The 24,745-nt window shown below is 39.8% G+C and overlaps 1 protein-coding gene across 1 annotated transcript; it reads right to left on the reverse strand.

The window, feature by feature from the left end:
* Window positions 1-1,573: 1,573 nt before the first annotated feature.
* smad1 (SMAD family member 1) lies at window positions 1,574-19,548 on the reverse strand. Its single transcript, XM_003449670.5, has 7 exons — window positions 19,379-19,548; window positions 10,642-11,200; window positions 7,076-7,339; window positions 6,867-6,983; window positions 4,213-4,434; window positions 3,721-3,977; window positions 1,574-3,173 (listed from the first exon to the last, which is right to left on the reverse strand). Exons 2-7 carry the CDS (start codon window positions 11,039-11,041, stop codon window positions 3,030-3,032), a joined length of 1,404 nt encoding a protein of 467 aa, XP_003449718.1. The 5' UTR covers window positions 11,042-11,200; window positions 19,379-19,548; the 3' UTR covers window positions 1,574-3,029.
* Window positions 19,549-24,745: the final 5,197 nt, after the last annotated feature.

Raw genomic sequence — 24,745 nt, forward strand, 5'->3', positions numbered from 1 at the left:
TAGCCTTTATTTAGATTGTCCAATCATTTATTCTTCATTTAATTTTAAGCAACTCCCTTATTCAACAAGGATCACCTAACTGGTATCTATGGATCTTGGGAGGCGATTTTGGGAGGCAAGGCTGAGATGTTTCGGACATGTGCAGAGAAGAGATAGTGGAAATACTTGACAAATGATAGTGAATATGGGGCTCTCACTGTTATTAAAGTTGTGCAAAGATTGTGCTTATTGTACTCTCGAAAGAACTCTGGGTTTTAGAAAGACAGCTGAATTCAGTATGAACCTCATTATCATTCTTCACTGTGTTGCTGGAGCTTGAATAGTGGACCATACGTGAAAGTAATGACAACTCACTTTAAAAAAAAAGAAAAAAAAAAAAGGCCTTTTTTTAATTTATTTGATCACAAACACCAATTTGTTATCATTTTACTGGTAAAAAGAATCAATTAAAGGGGGGGGGGGGGGACTGGAGAAGCTGGTTCAAAAAGCCTTAAAACAACTAAGATGTGTTGAATACTTGGAAACATGTAGCACAGTAACAGGAGCTGGAGACTCAATACCAGTGAGAAACAAAATAAGAATTAGAGAGAAAATAATCATCTATAAAAATACATCTTATAATAAACTAAACTATTATTTTATCCCTGCTGTTTTTTAAGGTCTACAGTAAAACGAGTTTTCCTGTTTGGCTCAAATATAGCAATAATAATTTATACAATGCCATTTATGAAGAGGTTTCAGGGCCTGTATGTTGTGATGATTTAAATTCAGTTCTGTAAACAGTGTTGTGTGTCTGCATTTCAATCTCATACGGAAGAGACTCACTTTTATTCTGAGTACACTGCAGGCCTGAGACAGTCAGGCTAGAAAAACACTGGGATTATTCCACCTGACATGCTCGTCTGAGCAGTCTACAAGAAACATGCAGCCTTGTAGGAGGCGGCAGAACTAACCACACTGCAACCATGCCACCCACATCACAAAGTCAAATGAAACAGCTACACTCAAACCATCCAGTCACCAACTTCCAGAAGACCTTCCTGGAAGGTTGTTACAGTGCCATCACAACATGCGTCTTAAATAAAGGTGTGTTTGTGTGTGGTGGGGGGTTATTTTATGCATTTCCATGCAATTTACTTGAAAATGCAATTATGCTTAACACTGGTGCAGTTGGCTTTGACATGCTCTTGTAATTGTGCGTTTCTAATTGAAGGTCTACTTCCAAATATACATACAAACACAGGAGGAGCTCTTCCATCACTTCAGAGGACATTACAGTGACTTGCATTCATTTCCCACTTGACTAACTCTTACCTTAAACCAAGTCTACTCATTAAAAACATAATTAATGAGGGGATTTGCTGTTTGTCCCCAAAATCTGACTGGGTGCAACGATTTATGTCCCTACACAAGTACAAGCACATGTACTCTCACACACACATACACACACCAGCTGTTTCTGCAAGTCCCCAACAATACATGATGCATATTTTCTTAGCATGGGTGGCCTGTAATTAAACCGAGACACACAAAGACAAACATGCAGAGACAGTGGTCATGAAAGAGACAGAAATATTGCAAGTAATGAAACAAATTTATTGACTCTTCCAGTAGAGACTTGATATTCATGGAATAAAACTGCTTTTCTGGGAGTTTTTACTGAGCAAACCAGACAGAGGGAGCGAAAACAAAATAAAACCAAAACAAAGAGGCAACATGTGAAAGTGCAAACAAAACTAAAAATGTTCAAAAAATACAAAAAGAATGTAAAGAGTATAATAGTTTTACAGCAAACAGGATTGCTCAAAGCATAAAAATAATTGAATGGCAAAAATCTGCATTTTATTTAAAAAAAAGGATTTGGGGAAGTCAGTAGCTGACACCCTTTTCTCAGTCATGATTAAAATCTGAATGCTCAACTTTTTCCCATAACAGTCATTTAACACGTTTTGCTCAATGTAATAAGATGATGAGGCGCAGTCACTGAAATATTAATGTCCTCAATGCGACTCGACTCTGCATGACACATAAGATTCAGCTGCAGAGAATACAGCAGGGGACAAACTACACTGTACTTGTGTTTGCCTCCGCTTCATTTCATGTTCAGCTACCAGTCTTAAATGTGTAACACTACACTAACCAAACTAGGCTTTGCAAAACCAGACTGCACAGCACATAATCTAATAGTGAATATATCTAAACACTATCCGTTTTTTCCTCTTAAAATTCATTTGAAACACAAGATGAGCAACACTTAAAACTGTTTATGTCTGAAATGCCCTTTGAGTGCCATGCACCACACTAAACCCTACACTAAATGCTCAAACGGCCCTAATTTTGCCCTCATATTATTCTTCAGTACTTGTAATAGCGGATTTTATGTTGCTGTTATACAGATAACTTTAACTGCTCTCACTTATTATAACCTAAGAAACATTTTTGACAACCCAGCACACTTCTTTACATATCTGGAGATGAACATTTTCCTGCTAACAGTTTACATTTCAGAAGCACATTTCACGCCAACCTGACTGCAGTTGGACAGAAAACAGAAACCAACTGCATTTCGGCGACCTGGAATGTCCCAAAATTATTGTGACTACATTTGTATATCAGGATTTCCGAGGGAAGAATTAAATGGAAACTAGTTATGAGTCAGAATAGTAGAAAGATGAAAAAAAATGTTGTGGGAACAAGATCAAAGAGGATACTTGCATCAATATGAGTATGATGGTCTAATTATTACAGTTGGTCACAGAGATCAAGTATCTTCCAGTTGCATCACGCTCACCTTGCTTACTCCTCTCCCAGTCTGTAAATGTGCCCAATTCAGACATCCTTCAAGTAGAGAACAAACCCATTTAACAACCCGCCCAACCTCAAAGGTCCCGGAAAAGTTTGTATTTCAGTCAAAACTTCAAACAGTCTGACTCAAACACAAACCAGTCTGGCACCAGCTAACCCCTGTTCTCGCTACTTAAACCAAAATGCTGGGGTATGGACAGCCACGGGGCCGAGCACAGTGAAGCCTAGGAGACGGAGGATATGGGGTTGTGAGGGGAGCCCATCTGAGTCAGCACCTTATCCAACCACTGCAGGGGGCCGTGCAGGTGAATCTCAATCCAGCAGGGTGTGCTGGTCACATCTTGGCGGTGGTACTCTGCACCCCAGCCCTGAAAAGCACAAAAACACAGGTTTTATTTTCTTACAAGTTGGTGGATTTAAAAGAAAATGGAAAATACTAATTATTTTTGGACTGTCTCATTATAGATGTTTTACCACATTTAAATTAATTTTCACCTTAAAAAAGTGCCTTGTTTTTAAAACTTCTGAGTTTTAAAACCAGGGCATAGTTTAAGTGTGGAATGACAGAAAATTCATGGTGTAATAAATCTGCTTTCAGCTGTGAAAGACCATCGGCTGACATTAAAATGAAAGATTATCTGTAAAAATTAATGTGTATTTATTGTAGTTTTATGAGAATTTAATTTATAACTGTCAAATTATACAGTGTTACCACAAAATAGAGGCAGGCACATAGTTTCATTCTTAACTGGAATTATGTTGCACAGCATCAAACAAATACTGTGTGTGTGGCTGCTCAGCTGTTTGTACAACTGCTGCCATAGACCATATAAACCTTTTTTAAAAGGTAAAAGGCTAAACATCTATCGTCCAAAAACTTTACATTTTTTAGAAGGAAAATTCAAACCAGACTACCTTAACAAAGCTCATGCGGATAGTGCACATCTTGGTGAGCTCATAAACGGCCTCAAAGCCGTGGTTGACAGACTGAGCCAGCAGCTCAGCGAACTCCTGGTTGTTGAAAATCTTTAGGCTGCAGCCACTGGGAATCTTGCATACAGTTGTGGGATGGAAGCCGTGGTGATAATTGCAGTTACGACTCTGGACGAAGATACTGCTGTCACTCAGACATTCTGCATACACCTCCCCTCCAACGTAATACAGATGGACGCCTAATAGAGAGTATTAGAGTATTATCAGATGAATTAACATTGTGGTTGAGTCACTTTTATCAAAAGAAGCCAAACATCCGTGTGGTCAACCTGAAATCAACAGACTGGAACGTTTAGTCAATTTGTCGTTCCGTTGCTCGCCACATCTCAGTCCCTGCTCACAACATGAATTGATTTAGACTAGTCTGCAGACAATTGCTTCATTTTGGTCACTGACAGGTTTTCCATGTTGTACCTTTGCCAATGTGCCGCCTGGTATTCTCAATAGTAGAGTTGCGGTTGACGTTTGAGAGCAGGCCGAGGCAGAATCGGTTGCGGTTGTTGGAGGGATCTGTGAAGCCATCGACGAGCACATTGGTGGAGGAAGCCTGGAAGGCCTCTCCAACACGATTGTTGAGCTCGTAGTAAACAATAGAGCACCAGTGCTTGGGTTCCTCATAGGCCACAGGCTGCACATCTGCACAGGAAACACATTAACAAGTCACTAGAGTGAATAGAGTACACGCTACATGCCTCACACCAGGCACAATTGTGAGGCGCATTTAAAAGTCGTGTGCAGAGAAGCTGATGACAGGAAACCAAATATTTCATCAAATTCCTCCACACTCTTCTTTCATTCAAATTATTCCATGTTGCCTATAACCATAAATAAACATAAACAAGCATATTTCCATATATTTATTCTAACCCAAATCAATGCAGATGTATTCTAAAGTGTCAAGGCCATCTGTGGTCTGCATGCCAGGGTTTATTGAGCAGGCAAACAGTCAATAGACGGGACACGAGCATGCTCGCTGAGCCTGGTATCTCAGGGTAAGCTGGTGCCAGCTGGCCTCACCCCCTCTCTGTAAGGGGAATAAATCATGTTTATTTAAGCGCATACTTCTCCCAAACTTCCTCTGTAGCGTGGCACTGGCTAGCAGGTGTGTTTTGTCTGTCCCTTTCCCAGAACTGGCCTACAATAGAAACCTGCTCCCCTGTACAGGATGCAGCTTGTGGAAGAGAACTGGAAAAAAAAAAAAAAAAAATCCCCAAAACTCCAACTGCCAGGAAAACTTTTAACAGCTCTACTGTCAGCATGCATGGGCACAATCTCTAAGCTTTAATGACACAAAAGTTCAGGCAAAAGTCAGAGCTTTATCAGCGTTTGTACCAGCAGATAACTGCAGAGTGCAGCCATTTACGGGTTTAACTCTAAACAGTAATTTTTTTTTCTAAAAAGGGTCAAAATCAAGCTCAGTCCCAGAGTATCACCTGATCACAAGTCCAGCCCACATGAGCTGACACCTTAGACATCCAATTTAGAAATCTCAGATGCTTATTTAGCCATCAAATGTCATCAAATGTCTGACAAATCAACATTATGCCAACTGTCACTGATTCCATACACCATCTTGTCACCAACAACATGAGCAAACAATGAAGAGGTTCCAGAAGACATACCACCAAACATAACTACACAAGTAACTATTTCAACCAATGATTTGAGGTATAATTCAATTTGTGAATAAGTGATAATTATGCTAGGTCAGTAACACATAGCCAACAGCTTAATTAGGTAAATCAGTGGTCTCCAACCTGAAAGGCTAAATACTAACGAGGTATTGTGATTCTTATTAAAATGCTACATAGCTTATGTTTCAGCCCTTGAAAATTTGAAACCAGAAATTCAATGTGTAAACTTAAAAGTATATTTACATCAGACAATTTTACTAGAGTTTCCTAGGGATGTTCTGTGCAACTAAGAAAATTAGATTAACCAACTAGTGTAAAACTGAGAAGAAGAAGAAGAAGAACACTTAAAATAAACTGATGTTAAATATGATAAGCAAACATGTTACTATAAAATATTTTCACGTATTATCAAAATATGACAAACATCTGAAAAATTACTGAACTGTAACTAAAAAAAGTGTGTTGCATTGTGCCGTGTATTTTGAATGATGCACACTATTTGAAAATTCATGACAACCACGTCATTAAAAGTTAAAATTTAAAATAAGAAAACAAATTATCCATTTTCTTCCACTTATCTTGAGTCGAGTCATAAGGGCCAGGATTGGGTATCAATTAAAATGTAAAACAGATTAAACTAGTAGATTTGGTACAGACTAGTGACAATAACAATGATTAGTTGACTAGTTGCGCACATCCCTACAATTTACCTTTGTTGTCTCTATAGTTGGGTAGCCTGAAGGTTTATTTAAAACCTGCCATCGTCTACCATCAAACTTCTTTACAGCTGTAATCCAGGTCTTTGGATTACTGATAGAAATGATTACTGAACAAGCTATAAAATCTGAATCAAAGGGCTTTGGAGTCCAATACATGTCCACTGCCTAGTCTGTTACGCATTTATGAATGTAGTGCTCAGTTGCTGTCTGTGTAGCACAATAAAGTCTACAACACAAAGTCAAGATAGCAGCAATTACTGCACCGCATTTTAGATTTAAAAGTAGGAGGCAATTAGTGAACCTTATCGTTAACAAGTTTTAAGTCATTACCAGCCGCAAAGATGACATAAGCCTAAGCTTTTATAGTCCCCATAAAACGGCTCTGAGGCCTGTCTTAATTTGCTGAGGCTTTGAGCTTCCCTTGAGCCTGCACCCACAGACAAAGCCTACTGTAAACTAGCATGCCCTGCCCACACGCCGTTTTATCTGACACGATAAAGAACAGTGGCCTCACTGAAGTTTTCACTTTGTGCATTTCCATGTGACCACAAGCAAAAAAATACACCCCCCCCCCCAAAAAAAGAGGTATAAAGAAAAAAGGTGAGCAGGTACAGACAGCTTTTTGCAGATATCACATAAAACGTGTGTGTGTGTGTGTGTGTGTGTGTTTGTGTGTGTGCGTGTGCGCAAGCAAGACAGTAACTAACATGGTTACCTGCCCGGTTGTTACTCTCCAGGGGCAATGGTGGAGCCATGAGGTTGGTGTCCATTGGCTGAGGGCAATCCTGGCTCATCTGCTCCTCTGGGGGCATGTAGGCAGGAGGGGGGGTCTCTGCATGAGGAAGGAGACAGAGCAAAGTAAAGTGAGCTTTAAAGTGGAGGAAAAGTGGAGGAGGAGAAAGAAAACAGAAAAATAATTACTACCTGGCATCTGGAATGGACTGCCGGGGTCAGAGCTAGATGGTGAATGAGGAAAGGTGACGCTGCTGCCACTTCCAGGTGAGTTTGGGTAACTGTTCCCAGGTGAATGTGGGAAAGGCAAGGTGTTGGCCTGACCAAAAGATTCTGGGAAGGTGGCATTTTGGGGCATGTGTGGCTCGTTCTGTTGTAAGGGGTTGCGAAAGCGAGGCAACATCGTATGTTTGGCATTAAACTCGCTGTTCCTCGGTACCAAGACAGGTGGCAGCACTGTAGAGGAAGAAACACACAAATGGTGTTCAGAGAGAATATACCGAGTTGAGTTAAATTGGACTCCACCCGTTAGTCAGAATGTCCTATTATGTGACACTAAAGCTTGCAAATTTCCCCCCCCCCCCAAATAGCTAATCATCTATAAGGAAGGTAGGAGATTTTTTTTTTTTTTTTTTCCATGCTTAACATCAGAGGTGGGTGAAAATGATATATTGATATAAACTAGGAGATGTAAAATCTGCCAGCCAAAACAGCAGCGACAGCAGTCATTCAGCCTCATTTACTAACAGTATGTAAACACAAATGAGTACATAAATCGTACTTACAAACCTTTCATGCACAAATCAATTTACTCGTACAAACAAATTTAGAAGTGCTTTTTCAATATCTACTGGGCCAGAGTTCCAAGAGAGCTGAGTTGAGCAGAAAATGTGGCATCAGGCTGCTTGCCAATGATTGGCTAGGGTAAAGTTTGGGATGAGCCCTGAGAGAGACTCTTTTACAAGAATCAAACCCGCCATTTTTGAAACCCAGCAACAAGTGGCTACAAACAAACCATCACCGTGGTCCAACAACAAGGTACAAGGTAAATCAATGGTAATTTTTTTGTACAGACTTCATTTTGGTGCAGAACTGCTCAAAGATCAGTTGGCTAACATAACTGTAGCGTTAGAACATTCATTAGGTAACTTGTAGATGTAGCTTATGTCTAAAAAATGTTTTTATTTCTTACAAAATTCCTCAATGTGTAGGGCCTAAAGGAGGTCTGGAACAATTAAACAAGCATGTGGCAAATTATTTTAGTTGTTTATTTTGTGATGTTCCAAAACATATTTATGTTGAAATGCATGCATGCTTTGTCTTTTTTTGCTGATCCGGTCTCTTGGGGATGTGATGTACAAGATCAGATATCCACTGTTTCAAAATCATCTTTTGGCTTCAGTTTTTAGTTCATTTTGACAGCACTTTATCAGAAAAGGAAACTGGACATCAAATTCTTTACTTGTTTCATTTCTTTCTCTTACCTTGAGTGTTCTCTGATTCATCTAACACCACAATCACCCACTGAGGTAAATCCTTCATTAATCTCAATCTTCAAACCCCCCCACCCACAAAAAACAAACAAAAAAATCAAAACAAAGAAAGATAATTACTTTAACCGCTCATCATATCAAGCTCTACCCATGTAGAAAAAGATACATCTGAACTCAATAAGTTATTTGATTCCAGCACAACAAAGGAAATCTGTTTCTGGCACTTTCCATGATTCAACATTCTGCGCACAGATGTCGCTACGTTTTTCAAATGTCAGCTTCCAGGCAGTAGGTCTTAGCCAGCAGTATTGGCCCAGGCTCTCAGGTTTCTGCACTAAAAAAGACATTTTGAAGCAAGCTGTTCTTGTGGAATTCATCACTTGGGGTAAATATCCTGGCTGAAGGCTGTTCAGGTGCAGTACAAACCACAGAGATACACTCCACTTGTGTCTATAAATACCTGTGCAGATAAATAAAGCTAGTGGTGAAACTTTAGATGAGACTCGGGTTGCTGTCTATATTCCTGCAGGTAGCCTGAATGTGCTGCAATAGGCCAATGGATCAATATATAAATAAATGTTTATTTTACAGGCTATTTGTGGAGCAGTCAGACAGCTGTGCTTTTATGTATAAGGTTGAAGGGAAATTGGCAGGATGTGTTTGAGTAGGTGGGCTGGCTTAATAGAGGAAAAATAGGGTGTGTTGTGGTGTTGGTTGTGGGGGGAGTCGTGTGGCCAGACAGTTGCTGTGGGGTTAAATCACCTTAGCCCCATCTTCCACCCGCTGCGAAAACAAAGCGTATGTGAGGCAGCCAACAACTCTTTCCTCCTATTGTGAGAGACTAAGTATCTTCCTGTTCCAGCCATCCTCAGAGAAACTGCCTGCAGTCATACGTGTGTGTGGGTGTGTGTTCTACTTTTTGTGACATGCGTGCAAGTTTGAGAGTGTGTCTGCCTGTATGAAAAAAAGTAGAGCCTGCAGTACTGAGCATGCCCAAAACAAAGCCCTCATTCTCCCCAGATGGAATTTCCTGCTACATACATACACACCCACACACACCCACCCACACAGCACCCCGCAGACAGCTGTTTTTATCTTGTCAGCTAACTTTCATTTTGTGTTTAGTTAAAGGCCAGCTTGTGTTTGATTTGTCTTATTTTTGCAGGTAGAACCCCAAAGCAGTGGACAAACCTAGGCAAGGAAATAACTCAAACTCGGGTAGTACAAAAACTTTTATAAAAGACATTATCCTGAGTTTATTTTTTTTTTTATCTGAGATCTTTATTTTTTTCTTTGTAAAGTCATTTTTAGTGTTGTTTTTTGACTATATATATTAAATCTAATTGTGTGTGCCCTGCCGCTTTCCAAGTGGCCACCCTCCTGAACCTCTCCTTAACAATAATAATAATAATTTTTTTTTTTTTTTTTTAAATGTCATCTCTCTGTGATCATCCATGTAAATAAAATGTTGTATGGACATTCTGGTTAGGGACTAAATCTGTCAGACAACAGAAAGGTAACTAAAACAACATACAAAAAAAAAATATACAGAACTGATTAATGGAAAGGAAAATATAGAAACTTGAGGATCCTAAAAGTTTTTAATAGTTATTTTGTCATGATAAATATGAGAAGGCCAGGAAAACCAAACCAGGAAATCACCATTAGTCTAAACCCAAGTGTCCCAGTGTCCTTGAATTGAAAAATGTGTAGATTTTTTGTTCATTTTACAGTTACAATACTTGTATTATACTTTCCATGGAATCATTCAATCTTTTCTCTCATGGCGTCATCTATACTTAAATTGCAAAGTATCTGAGTTTGAGTACCTTTAAGAGTGAAATGTAAAATTTATTATGACACTGTCAAAGAGTCTGCACATCTTATACAGGTATTAAGGTCAGTGTAGAGCAGGGGTGTCAAACTCAAATACACAGTGGGCCAAAATTCAAAACTGGAACAAAGTCGCGGGCTAACGTTAATATTTATTGAAATATATTTATTCCTCCAGATATAAGAATGAATCTTTTCTTATGGACTCAAACACATTTTGCTGAAAAACTGAATATGGAACAAGCAAAGCTTAATACTAAACAATAAATATATTAGCTGTATAATACCAGTAGGCCAGCTCTAATAGTAATTTGGTATGGCTTCGCGGGCCAAATGTAATTAGGCTGCGGGCCAAATTTGGCCCGCGGGCCAGAGTTTGACACCTATGGTGTAGAGGCATGCCGTTTCAAGTTACCTCGGGATTTCACTCACCTGGACTGTCCACTCGTTTGTAGTGGTAGGGATTGATGCACACATCCTTCTGTTTGGAGCCAAAGGGGTACTCGCAGCATTCCAGCGCTTTCAGCTCATGGTGGGACTGCAAGTCAGGCCAGCGCCAAACCCGACAATAGATGACGTGGGGCAGGCCTTTCCTGTGAGACACCTGCAGCCGTCCATCCAGTGAGCGGGGGATTGTCACACAGTTACTGGGCTGACCTGGGCAGCTGAGAGCCCGCTCCAGCTCCTCCATGGCTCCCTTTTTCTTTTTCAGTTTCTTAACCAGAGCATCCACTGCCTTTTCTGCCCATTTCTCTTCCTCATCTCCCTGCTTCCAACCCAGCAGCCGTTTCACGGCTGGGCTGGTGAAGGAGAAGAGCGAAGTGACATTCATGTTGGCCAAGCCGCCCTCCTCCCCACTCCTAAAGGAAGCGCAACCAGTCGTTGGACACTGTCCAGTCACTGAACACAAAGGTTTAAATATTATTTGTTTGTTTTCTTATGTTATAATCCTCGGCTTCCAAGATGCAAGATAAGGTCCTCTTCACAGTCACTAGAAAAAAAGAAAAAGAAGTTTAAGTGAAGAAGTATAAGCATAAGTTCCAAGTGTAAGTTAAAGTCCTTCACAAAAAGATGTACACGTCACTGCCTGCCTGTCTCACAAAGCTGCTGCAACTACAAAACATGAACATAAATCACCTCCTCCTCTTTAACGGCACTAGCAGACCTGCCTGTGTAAGCAATGAAGCAAGCAATGATTTCACCCATACAGCTGGTCTGGTCATATCAGTCATGAGTTCTGGGAAAAGGGCAGGAGAGTCACAGAGGACACCCTCCTCTGATCATCAGCCCTAACCAGACATTCTCCCAATAGCTTCCTGTCTGTATGTCTTGTCACATTACCACCAATTACTGATGTCATTTACAGGAGAAGACTTCTTATATGTGCAAAGTTAGCACAACCCACAGAGAGAAGCAGCAAAACACCTGGAAAAATCTTTGTGGAACAAATGATTCCATTCAGTCAAGAATAGCAGAAATGAAAGAATATCTGTATATCAGAGAGGTAAAAACCAGCAAGTTCTGTCAAATTTGCTTGATATTTTCAAACAAAATCAGATTTTGAAATTAATGTCAATTACTTTCCTGATTAGACGCATCGATTACTAAATACATTTTTTCCCAAACACACAGGAAGATCATATTTAGTCAAGAACTTTATTTAAAGTGCGCAACTTTAACAGAAACAGCTGCATCATGTAATGCAGTCAGGGGTTGGCAAATCAAACATTAAAAACTATTTAATTCCAGGTTTGTAAACTTATCATCATACATTTTTAGTGTATTTTGTGGCTTTTCTGAAGGTCATTTGTACATTTTACTCTGACCTACCCAGAGACTATTGAGACTGTCTTGTTAAATAACCAAACAAATAAATGTTTGTGTGTCTGTGGAAGGGCAATATGACAGCATATTGATTCACACCGATATGATCAAGGCTTTTAGTATTGCTTTCTTTCTTATCTCTTATTCTTATCTTGTTTCTCAGCTTAATTTTCTAAGAATATTAAACGTATTGTGTATATACTATGAGATTTTATGATTCAACAGTGCAAAGACAACTTGCTAGGTAAAATAGTGTGCTTGACAACATCCAGTATGAGTTTTAAAAGATTTCAGAGGAAGGAAACTTCTAATGAGTAACCTGCTGAGGCAAGCGATCAAAAAAGCTTCAACACCACACACCGGCTCTGGGCAGGAATCTGGCAATGTGTAGGACAATAAAAAGGAAGTGCATGCGAACCCCAGTATAAATGTGCCTATTCACTGGGGTCCCACGGGAGCAATTCAGTAGTCAGAAGGTACACACATTTTGGCTTTTGAAAGGGAAAACAAGAGCACATTCAGCACTCCTCGTCCCACCTTCTTTTCAAGTTATGCCTGAATGCAATTAGGCAGATAAAACAGAGTTATGGTTGAGGTTTGGCTGCAGATGAATGTTCAAATGTGATCCTTGAATCAAATAAACAGCGTGTCAGGAATCCACCAGCGTTTATCTGTAACCGATCGTGGGTGAGTGTGCATCACTCTCTGACAGTAAAGCCTGCAGTATATTGGATTTCCTAAGAGCAGGAACAAATACATCATTAAGGCTGCTCTGTAGTTATTCCTGGCCCTTCAGATTATGGGATGAATAGTGATTTCTATCTTTGTCAACTACTGCCTGTGTAAGCTACCTCATACTGGCATCTGGACTGGGAAGTCTGATACGAACAGGTGCCATTTACAAAGTGTGTGTGTGTTTGTGTGCATGTGTTGTGGAGGCCGTGGACACTTACTACTGCCAACCACACTGACTGGAAAGCTGCAAGTTAAAACTATAATTAGCCTGTATATAATCGGCTCATCTAAAAAGTAATACAAAACTACAGTTGTTCAAAGGACGGGACATTTGGTGGGAAAACTACATCTTAATACTGACAAAAGAGTTGCCACCTTAACAGAAACAGACTGTGTTTTATCTTATGTGTCATCGCCTGAACAACAGTGACATCACTTCCTTCTGCTGAGACTTGCAGGCTTTTCCACAGGTGCAGGACAGGAAACAAAAAAAATGTTTCCTGAATTGACCATCCCTGACTTTTTTCCCTCAGACTCTTTCACGATGAACATCTTTTCATTTTAGTGAAACGTTTAAGGACGGGTAGTCAAACTGGATTTCTGTCATGTTGCCCTTAACTTCATTTGCAAACTAACTGTTCTATTTATGAGGAGCAAGTATTAATACCAAGATTGTTACAGTTAAATAAAAGCTAAAACTAGGTGTGAAAAACATTTTAGGTAATTAAAATTAAAATTTGAGTAAAGTGGATGGCATGTACTCACAATACCTTAGTTTTGTCAAGGTGGTCAACTTTACTAACACAACAAGCATCAGGAGGCTTTGGCATTTAAGGTTTTAGTAAATGCTATGGATACCTGTATTATCATAACTATTCTGAACTTATGCCCCTGACAAATACCACCAAATTATAACAAGTAATAATCCTGGTTACTAATTTACTTGTTTTTTTTTTAAAACAAGAAAAAACAAACAAACAAACAAAACCAACTGACTTTTTCTGCCATTGCTAATGTTGTCTTGATAATAATTACAGAGAATAAAACTACTACTACCTTAAAAAAAAAAAAATCCCAAAACAAATACTACTACTACAATTAGGTTAAATGTCACTGAAATGAGGACCACTACATTTTTAAACACACACAATGTCAGAGTAGTTTTCTTTGTGTCCAACATTAGCAGGACTAGCCCCAGTAGCCCTCCTTTATCGTATGCAAGCATGAACATTAAACAAAAAAATATTTTAAAAAGACATTAAAATGACAATTTAAAAAAAATATACAGTGACAAGTAAAATTCTTACCAAAACTTGAGAATTCAGCTAAAATTCTTACTAACACTAATAACAGGATTTTTTTTTTAAACTGACTTATTCAAATAAGTGGGTTTTTTTTACAAAATGAGATTAAGGTGACATCATTGATTGTCCTGGGTTTTTTTTTTTTTTTTTTTTTTTAAGTAATCCACACCTACTGCACCCTACATTAACTAGTGGCTTGCTGCTAGTCCCCCCCCCCCCAACACACACACACACACACACACACAAAACATGTGTAGACCTTTTTGTGTAAATCAAACACAAGTATGACTAAGCTTCTGACACTTGTCCTGCTTGTTTTAAACCTAAAACTTATGACGCATTTCTCTTGGTCTGAAAAAAATAAATACAAATAAAAATAATACCAGTCAACCTTTGCTGTTACTGGCTGTTGTTGTAGCATAAACTCGTCCATTCACATGACTATCTATACAAATTAAAAATCTCTGAAAGCTGACATAGACTATATCTCTATGGTGACCTTGTCAGTGTCTAAGGTAAATCTGACTGAGCACATTTTCAAACTACATGAAACAAAACATTTACTGGAGATCTGAGTCTGCTGTGTAAAAACAACACACAGTTCAAAAGGTAAACATCAGCATCATCATATTACTGTCAGGGTCACCACCCAGACATATAAGAAATTATTCTGATTCACATCCAGCCACAGAGCTTCTTTGATGGTCTCTCAGTAACAACCAGTGCTATCAGTACAAGTTCAGGACTAACTGCACAAAGACTAACTTTAATGCATTTCAGATGGAGGATTCCAGAAAGCTTTGTACAGTAACATCTGGAGCAAACCTAACAATCCTGTACTGTCATTCAGCTGCAGATGGAGGCCATGTCTCTTAGATATTTCCAGCCCTGGCAGTCAATAACATCTGACTGCTCGCCTGACCACATGCTTATTTAAAGGCCCTGATATGGCACTGTGTTTCTTCTTTGGACAATGCTAGTTTGAGTTTTCTGAGAAGCAGTCAAAACAAAAAGGCGCCAATGTGCCCCTCTTCCTATATCTATGTATAGACTAGGATGCCTGCATGACATAACGGCCTTTCTGTGAACCAACTTTCTGAATATGTGTCTGAAAAATATTTATGTCCTGCAGTAACAGCATATATGGTATTGTTTTTGTCATGTATGTGTGGTTTTATGTGGTCCTGGAAAACTCTACTGTACCAGGAACTATAACACAGGTGATGTTAAATAATTTGGTGGGTATACATGTGTCCATCTATGTACAAATAAAACTTTACAGATACTGATATTATAATAAAGGTCTCGTCCAAAAACTCTCTGGCATTTTGCTGATAGAATGAACATCTCCAGATTCTTATTCTTATCATTATTATTATTATTATTGTTATCATTATTATGAAATGAATTTTTAGCTGAATTGCCTCCTGAAGGTGAACTTTAGTTGGAGAAGTCACATTAAACCTGACTTTGCAATTCAAAATTGCAGTGGTGAGTGTAAACAGTAGTAAAACGTGTAATCTGTACTACCACTATTGTGTAAATAAGCCATACATGGAGAACCCACCAGGCTTTATTTGGGAACATGCTGCAGCAATGTTTTTAAGCACAAATTAATGCAATGCAGGAAAAAAATGGAAAAAAAAAATAGGATTGTTACATCATCACTTAGCAAGGAGATGGGTAGAATGCCATAGGATTTCACAGTCAGGTTAATGTTTCAAACACATCTTAACCAAATAAATTATTAAATGAACTCAATCCACACATGATCCATACTTCAAATTTCTATGTAACCATCAAACTTTTAGCGTCATCCCTAATCTGTGACACAGGCATTAAAGAAACATGCCTGCAGTGGCCTTTGCCGTTGCTCTCTCCTCTATGAAAATGGAAACGGATACCATCATTTAAACAGCTCCATAAAAAACATTACCTATAGCCAAGTCTGAGCATTGCTCTCTCACTATTGCGTTAGCGGTAGCTTGTTATGGCAATCAGTTAGCCCACTGGACAGAAACTGAGGCTAATGGGAGCACAGAGTGGGATGATGCGACACTGACAGGCGAAGGCTTTGACCCACCTGGTGCGAGCTGTTAGCCACTACACTAGCCCCATGGATCATTTTGCACTGCTCCAGTGTCTGTTAATCAATTTAGGCCTGGGCTGTGTAGGATGAGCAGGCAGTAATGATGCTCTCTGGACCCTCCCTGGGGATGGAGCATTATAAAGAAGCTACATTATTTATCAGCAGGGTCCTGGATAGGGCCTCCATTAACCCCCGCTCAATGGAGTCACTGGCTATAAACCGTGGAGTGCAGGAAAGAAGAGAGTGATAGATAAAGCGAGAGGAAGAAAGGAGGAATGATGCAGAGACAGAAGGAAAAAAGTAAGTGAGAGTGATGGTGATGCCTGAGATCTAAGACAGGCTGAGTGTTTGGGAGGAAGAGATATGGAGAACGCTCACATATCTGGTCTCTTCAGCTAGTACTTCAACATCAAGAGCCTTCAAGGGGCATTACTGTGTGAATCATGACACTACAAGGATGCACTACAGGCTACTTTACGAATACCATTTCTAACAACGAGGCTAGGATATAATTTTTTTTTTTTTTTTAAATGAGTCAACAAATTGCTTTTAAAACAGGAGACCAGCTGTCATTTTTAACATCCTTTTGAGAAATTAACATTAGTACTAAGAAAAATTAGTACTAATGTACTTAGTACTTAGAAGTACTTGTCATTTAAATCATGCCATTTAAAAAAACGAAAAGAAAAGAAAAAGCCAAAAGATCTCTGGTTCCAGTTTCTTAGCCAGATGTCCTACATTTATCAGTTTCATATTATTGCAAGCTAAATATCTTTGGACTGTGGGCCAACCAAAAAAAGCTGCCAATTTTAGCCATTTTATGCAAAAAATAAATAAATAAATAAATACAGAGAAGGACATTTTACATGAAAAATATATATATAATTAACCTGTCAAGTTTTCCTTGTTGTACAGTCTTACAAAAGCAGCATGTCTTTGCATAATTGCATTCTGCACCTTCTTGATATTTGCTGGCTAACATAAAGTAACATATCTGCTGTAATATAATATTAGTTCACTTTTCCAGGCTCCCTAATAACTACTTCAGTTGGTTGCAAACAGCATTAGCTAGTGATGCACAATTAATCAAATTTTAATTACAATTTTGGCTTCTAACTATATTTAAAACAAGACAGTTATTGTGCTGCACTCACAATTTGGCTTTCAGCCCCACCTACAATACTTTTGTCATTCCATAAAACTCCAGATTTTCTCCCTGAAAGACTGATTCAAAGAGTCAAGGATATTCACCATTCAAATAGCATGATTTTAAGTTCAATGAAGCCACTATGGCAATCGTGAGAAATGACTTTTGTCATAAATGAGCAGCCCTAGAATTAACGCCGAACAGCTAGACCTAGACACTACAGTCTAAGAGCAAAACCTGAAGTAATCACAGTCATGGCATTGACCTGACGGGCTCCTACAAGTCACATCCACTGCTCAGCATCCTTCCAATGCTGATATGGAAAACACTAGAAACCTGCACAAGAAGTGTCAGGATGGTTCAGACTCTGATGAAGTTGAACTGGGATCAGATTCTTTGCGTCCCAGACATGTCAATCTACCACAGCAGACATAACTATCAAACACATGGGTTTTCATGGTGCTATGTCAAACATGCTCGTAACTCAGCGTTGGGTTTGTGTTGTGTTAGGGTGGACACTTCACTCCAACACATAGCAGACATGTTATCCAACCATACAGTGACACAGGGACACAAGACTTAAATCTGTCATGTTTCTTCTTCTATTTATCCTACAACAACAGTGCTTGTCTAAAACTGTCAACTAAAGAGTTTATTTTGGTTTAAGTCTCTCTCATAAAGGAAAACCTGCAACGTATGGAGACCTTGCAGTTTACTAGTTATCAGCAGCTGTTACAGTGGATGGAAAATATCATGCTTTGTGTTCACCGACGCAGATATCAAGCTCATAAAAGCCTCTGATAATGACAGTCACAGTCAAGAGGCTTCATGCTCATTTTTAAGCTGGAAAAAAAGCTGTCGTAAATACAACTTAAAGCACAACATACTGAGAATGCAATCACAGACAAGGACAAATTCCTGTCCTTTGAGTAATCTGATATGTCATCTTCAATAATGTCAAGAGAGCTAGCTCTAGTTGTTGTAGGTCTCTGCCTCCCTCTGCAATCTTCCCTCACATGCACTCTCACACAGGCAGAAATTCGTAAACACATGGGGACACATGTCCTCTGAAGTGCATCAGCTGAACAGCCACGTTAAGTCTTTATACATCAATAAACACTACAACAATATACTTTCTTAAAGCTTAAAATGGCAAGGTGTAATACGTGTTTACTGATTACAGAGTGATATATGGTTTAGTGGCATCCAAATATGATACATTTCGAAATGTGTAACGCTTCAAATCAAGAGATTTAGCTAATTAATTAGGTGATCATGAGAAACTTAATGAGCAGTCTTGATAATTGTTTATCAAGCATTTTCAGTCATTTATCACGGGGAAAGAAAACTTGCTAAATCCTCAATTTCTTGTTTCTCAAAAGGAGAAGCTTGGCTGTTTTTCTGTTCAATGTCACCGTAAACTAATTTCTACACAGAACAAGATGAAACCCTCGGGCGACTGGTGGCCATTTCTTCCACTTTTTTTAATGTTACAGACTAAACAGCTAGTTGATGAAGCAAGATAACAACATATGACACAGAAAGACCACCCATTTATCCGCATAATGCATGCACCCCCCCCCAAAAAAAGCAAAGCAAAAAAAAAAAAGAAGAAAAGCGGTAGTTTATAAATAGCACAATAATCATCATTCCCAGCTGAAAATGGATTACATGGTTAAATACGGAAAAGCTCGTCCCGGTGAACCCTTTACGGTGATTTAAGGGTAATTAAAGGGAGTTTAGCTTTAAGACGAAAAGCTTCGCTTCTACAACATTTTTGGGAAACCTTTGCTGCTAAATTCCCTAAGTTACCCACTTTTTTCCCGCTTTTGTAAAAAAAAATTGGTACAAGACACAACTTTGCGGCTAAATTTCCACTGCTGTCTGATAACTTGTGCGCAAAAAGAGGAAAAAAAGTTTGAAGCTGCCAACTGACAGTGATGTGCGGATAACTGCTGGGATCTACTTCCTTAAAAAAACAGAGTCGAGCACACTGTGGCTACCGAAATAAAAACAGTTAAAGGCAGTTTTCATTTATAATTCTGTGAAAAAAGAAAAACTTTACCGCACCTTTTCTTCCTCTGTAGCTTTCTGTTTCTCGGCGTCGCTGGCTCCTCCTGTGTGCTCTCGCCGCCTGACTGTGGGTCTGCTCGGCCTGGCGTCAGTGAGTCGCGGAGCCGTCTCACACTCTCCCGAGCGCCAGTATCACACCGCCGCGAGATGCGGCCCCACCGGCAAGAGGCAGACCTACTTTTTGCACATCTAACATCTTCATCGAGAGCGTGGAAGTGGATTATGTAATAGCGAAACGGTACGGTTTTAGTGCAAAGGTGTGGGGTTTCTTTAGTGCAAAACGTGTCTGTTAAGATAGGTGAAATGTCGGGGTTTTTGGGGAGACAGGGGAAAAGAGGCTCTAAATAATAAGTCTAAGTAATAAGTCTTTAATCTTTACCACTCTGTTGTCTCCCCCAATACAACAGACATCAATCGGGAGTAAATGAGGAAATATTTTGAAAAAGCTCGCTTTTATCTAAAGCAGTAATATTTCCGAGAGGCTGTTTTTAAGTGACACATCTCTGTGGTTTATCTGTGAACTCCTGAACTTAAAGCCTACCTCTCGGTTTCCCGTCTCGCTTTGACTGTGACATGATAAGCACAGTTCAGCCAGAAGAACAAAAGTGTCCCACGAGCACAGTCAGCACAGGAACATGCTCATACATGCCACCATCCCCACCTCCTCAGACACTGATGCACGCTTTTTTGGGTCCCAGTGAGTACTGCACGATGACACGTGAAAACACAGCCTTCCTGCAGGACAGCAGCTGCAGAGGACATGAAAGTTTCTTGCACACCAATGAGCCCAATCTGTCCATACTTGTGCATGTGCCGCAGACTCTGAATTGACCATGAGGCCCAAGGGGAAGTAACCCATTATCTGATCAGATGTGAATAAGTCACAAAAGCGACAAAAGCGCGATAACTTATCTGAATGATAAGTAAACTTTAAACAGTCTTTTTTAAACAGTCAGAGCTTGTAGATGTTATTAGAGATCCTCGAAAAAATGAGATATAAGTTCAAAAACGCCACAAAGTGTCCAAAGGGTGACCACAGGCTTATCAGTGTAATAATTTGCTCAAACACACAATGATGACTTAAATATACTTTAACACTGGCAAAAAAAACACGGGCTTCGATCGTTATTGTTTTTTGTTGTTTTTTTCATTATATTTAAAAAAGTGTAGTAACATCTCTTTCTGTATTTGCCAGTTCATTAATCAAGTTCAGGGTCGCTGCGGTGAGGAGGGAGGGGGACTAGATTCTCTTGAAGACAGGCGGAGGGAAACGTTCAGAGCGGAGGAGGCTTCTGGCGCAGGTGACGTCACGGCGCTGGCGACAGAATGTCTGAGCGAGGCGGGAGCGAGCCGCACGTGAATAAATCTGGGAAAACAGTGCGAGCGGGGAGGGTGGGTGGAGGTGGGGGGTGTAAGGGAGGGAGGAAGGGATGGCGATGATGATCATGATGATGATAATGAGAAGGGATAGGAGGAAGGGTCCCCAAAACTTTTTTTTGCTAGAGGATTCCCCTCACACACACGCACACACAGGGCAGCAGCACATTCATTAGACCCCATACATTTATAGTCCTATTAGGGAGAAAAGCCTACTGAGCTTTTACAGACTCATCGAGTTTTATCTCATTAGAACAGCAAAGTTTAACCTCTAATATTCCAATTAAGGTAATTTAACTTTTATATTCGCACATCACACTTTCAGATTTTGACACTGCTGCTTCCTAGTGCTCTGCTCTCTGGTGTAAAGCAGGCCCTGAACCTAAGTACCTTGCTTCATAATATTTCTGAGAGTGGAAACAAAAAGTGGAAACAATTCCACTTTGTTACACATGACAGCTCAGCTCATAAAATATTAGTCATTGTTGCAAGCTTCCCAGACAGCTTAATGTGGTCAAATGGATCTCCACCTCGACAAGTGACCTTAACAAAAAGAAACAAATGAACAATGTAAAGAACACATTGGAATATTGTTTTTTAAATGCAGTTTACGGGTTTTATGCTCTATTATAGACAACTCCAGTACTCCAGAGCTACAAAACTGCCAGCTAGGACAGGGTTAAGCAACATCTGCCTATATTTTGCTTTATATTTTTTTACCATTGCAGAAGTTAGAATATTTTAAAGCCTTTTCAACACTGATAGGAGTATAATCTTCTTTGTCACTGGCCTGTGATCTAAAAACACCCACATGCCCCCCCCCCCCCCCCCCCCCCAATGCTTTCCAGCCCCCATGCCCCAGAATCATATTGGGGAACCACTGGATGCAACGGTGAAAAAAAAAGATGTTACAGATGCTCAAAAGATTTGCTGGCAAATTTGATTATTTGACAGACGAGTATCGGCCATCTTCTTTTTTATACAGCAAAATGCAAATACTTGCATTTCTGGAGCAGTGGCTAACATGAAGCAAATTACATTTCAGGTCATACAAATTCACTCATGCAGTCGCTGGAAATGAGATTATGTGAGCAATAAAAATAAAAATCAATTACCGTTGCTTATTTACCTTGCTTATGTGCTTATTATTGTATCAGTGGCAAGGAAACTACCCAAATGTTTATACAGAGGGTTCCTCATCATTGTAATGATGACAGTAGATACTGTAATGGCTGCAACTCACTTTGCTTTTTCTTTTTATGTGAGACGTACAGTGCTCATGCATATTCTGATCAGAGCGGTTTCCTGTCCTTACACTGGCTCTGTAGTGGCAAGGACTCAGCGTGGATTAAATTAGACGATATCTATTGTGGAGCCATCACACAGCAGGACACCAACCGCGGATGGAGACGAGGAAAGAGCGACAGAGAGGTCAGCTCTTTCCCAGTTCTCTTGATTGTCATGCATGTGAATTCAGCCTTAGGTCTGCTGTATTTGCATGGATAAACACACCATGAATCTAAATCCACCACCAGATATGGAGGAGATATATATGTTCATGAAAACCACGTGAATGCTCTTGCTTCAGTTTAGCTGTGTTTAAAATGCATCTGAAAACATCAAACAGACTTTGATCTCTGTTCACGGCAGTTTGGAGACATGAAGTGGCCACTTCACGGATAACAAACCAACCTTTTGTTGTGGTATAATGGACCTGCCAGTCTCCACTGGTAGTGTTCAAGAGGCACAAAGGTGATAAGAGTTTGTAAATCAGGTTGTCTTTTGTTCTAACTGACTCTGAGAAGGAGAATTTTACCTACTGTGAGCTCTTTTGAGGTCAGACACCTTAGATGGAGAAAATAAATATGGATGAATAAGAATAGGATGCTGGCAGATAAATGCAAAGAGCAACTTTCATTGAAGTACTTCTTTGTCATTTATCTCCAAGTCTGTTATGCTGATATACAGCATATGGTTTACTTATTAACCTAAATAAACTTGTTGGCATTATGAGAAAGGGTCTGCCGCCTAGTGAAATGACTGTGCTGCATGTGATTGTTTAGATAAGGAGATTTAGCTCGTTAAAATCTACAGTACTGTACAAAAATGTCGAGCAACCGCTTATTTCTTTATATTTTACCGTGAAAATGGAAAACATAGATGAAAATACAGTATAACAATGTATATAAGGGGGAAAAAAACCCTTTAACTTGACTTAAAAATGTCAAGTTTGGTTTGGCCAGCTTTATTTTTAAATGTACCCGGAACTCTTTTAGACAAGCTCTGTTCTGTTGTTCTGTTCACTGTCAGGATGATCCCACAATGCTTCAATAATGTTCAGGTCCAGGCTCCGGGGAGGCCAATCCATGATTGAGAGCGTGACATTATGTGTTTTTCTATCGAGATATGCTTTTGCTTAACTGACAGTGGGGTTGGAATCACTTTCATGCTGAAAAGTGACACTATTATCAGCCAGCTAGTTTTAAGATGGCGCTGAATGTCTAACAGTACTTTTATATGTTCATATTTGCATAATGTTGATAAGATCCCCAACACCACTGGCTGACATGCAGACCCAAACCACAACATAGCCTCCATTGTGGTTTATAGATGCCTTTAGAAACTCATGGTTGTACTTGCTCCTGACCTCCTCTGTTCATGCATGCAAAACTTCACATTTGGATTCCTCACTCCATGAGACCTGTTGCCACTGATTTTCAGTCATATTCTTGTGTAACTTGGCATACCTCAGCCTTTTCTTCTTGTTTCCCTTGCATAAGAATGGCTTCTTGACAGCCACCCTTGCGTCAACTGAAAAATTCTTAAAATTCTGCTTATTGGAAGCAAAACGTATGAATGGTGGCTCCAGAATTTTTTCACAAAGCTGTACACAAGCAGCATAGACACATCTAAGAGAAAAAAAGGGAGAAACTTCAGGAAAAATAAGGAAACAGAGGGCACACGCAATGGTAAAACCACATCTTGAGAAAGACAAACAAAAGACAAATATCAGATGTGATCGTTAAACATAATTTCTTTAGGCGCATAACTGCAACAATAGCAAGGTTTAACTTCCTTACCCTTGCATGTAGACTCATTTCCTACATGCATTTATTTCCATAAAATTTCTCAACCGCCACTTTTGCTCGGTTCTATTGTCCGATGCCGAAATCACAAGGGTCTAAAAGAAGAGCTCTTGCTCTCGAAATAGTCAAATACTCATCCGCTACCTCAGGCCAAAACAGGACAAGAACTACAAGGCCAACATGCTGCCTGTAAAATGTGTAGACAGGACATTAACATTTAAACCACTTAGTAGTAGGCTGTATTAGGTCAGGGTTCACACAGAGCCATTTAGAAACCTTGGAGAGCTGCCTGTCTCTAACCAGACGGAGGAAGAGTGGATTCATGGGTTAGGATTGATTACAACATTAGCTCCATAGACTTCCATGAATTAGTGCGGGGTCGAAACGCTTAACGATGACTGACACGCAGGCGTAGATGACACTCCTTCACACATGAAATTCATTTTGCCATCCGAGGGCTCTTGGCAGGCCCCATCAAATTTTTTGCAGTAACGCAAGGCATGGCAGCAGTGCATCGGGCCAGCTCACATTTCAAACGGGTGGCTCATCTGGTGCAGCTTTTTTGCAAGTCCTTCTAGAAATAATGTCCAGGGTAGTAATATTTGAATGCTGTCTCCAGGGGCACTTAGCTTACCTCTCCTACCTTCACTGCACAGAGACAGAGGGTGCACCAATCAGAGGGTGGCACTCCCCGAAGCCCTACTAGCTTTTCATTTTAAGGTCAAGATGTCCTCTAACATGCCCTGAGGTTTTTCGATGAGCATGCTCAGCAGATACGTACCTCATCTGACACTCAGAGGTCTTTTAGAGGTTTGATCTTTGGTCCTTTCATCAGACAATGCTGTAATTCTAATCTAAACCCACTGTGTAAAATGACACTGTTCCTGCAACCCCCAACCCT

This window comes from Oreochromis niloticus, linkage group LG6, assembly GCF_001858045.2.
Source record: "Oreochromis niloticus isolate F11D_XX linkage group LG6, O_niloticus_UMD_NMBU, whole genome shotgun sequence".
Lineage (NCBI taxonomy): Eukaryota > Metazoa > Chordata > Actinopteri > Cichliformes > Cichlidae > Oreochromis > Oreochromis niloticus.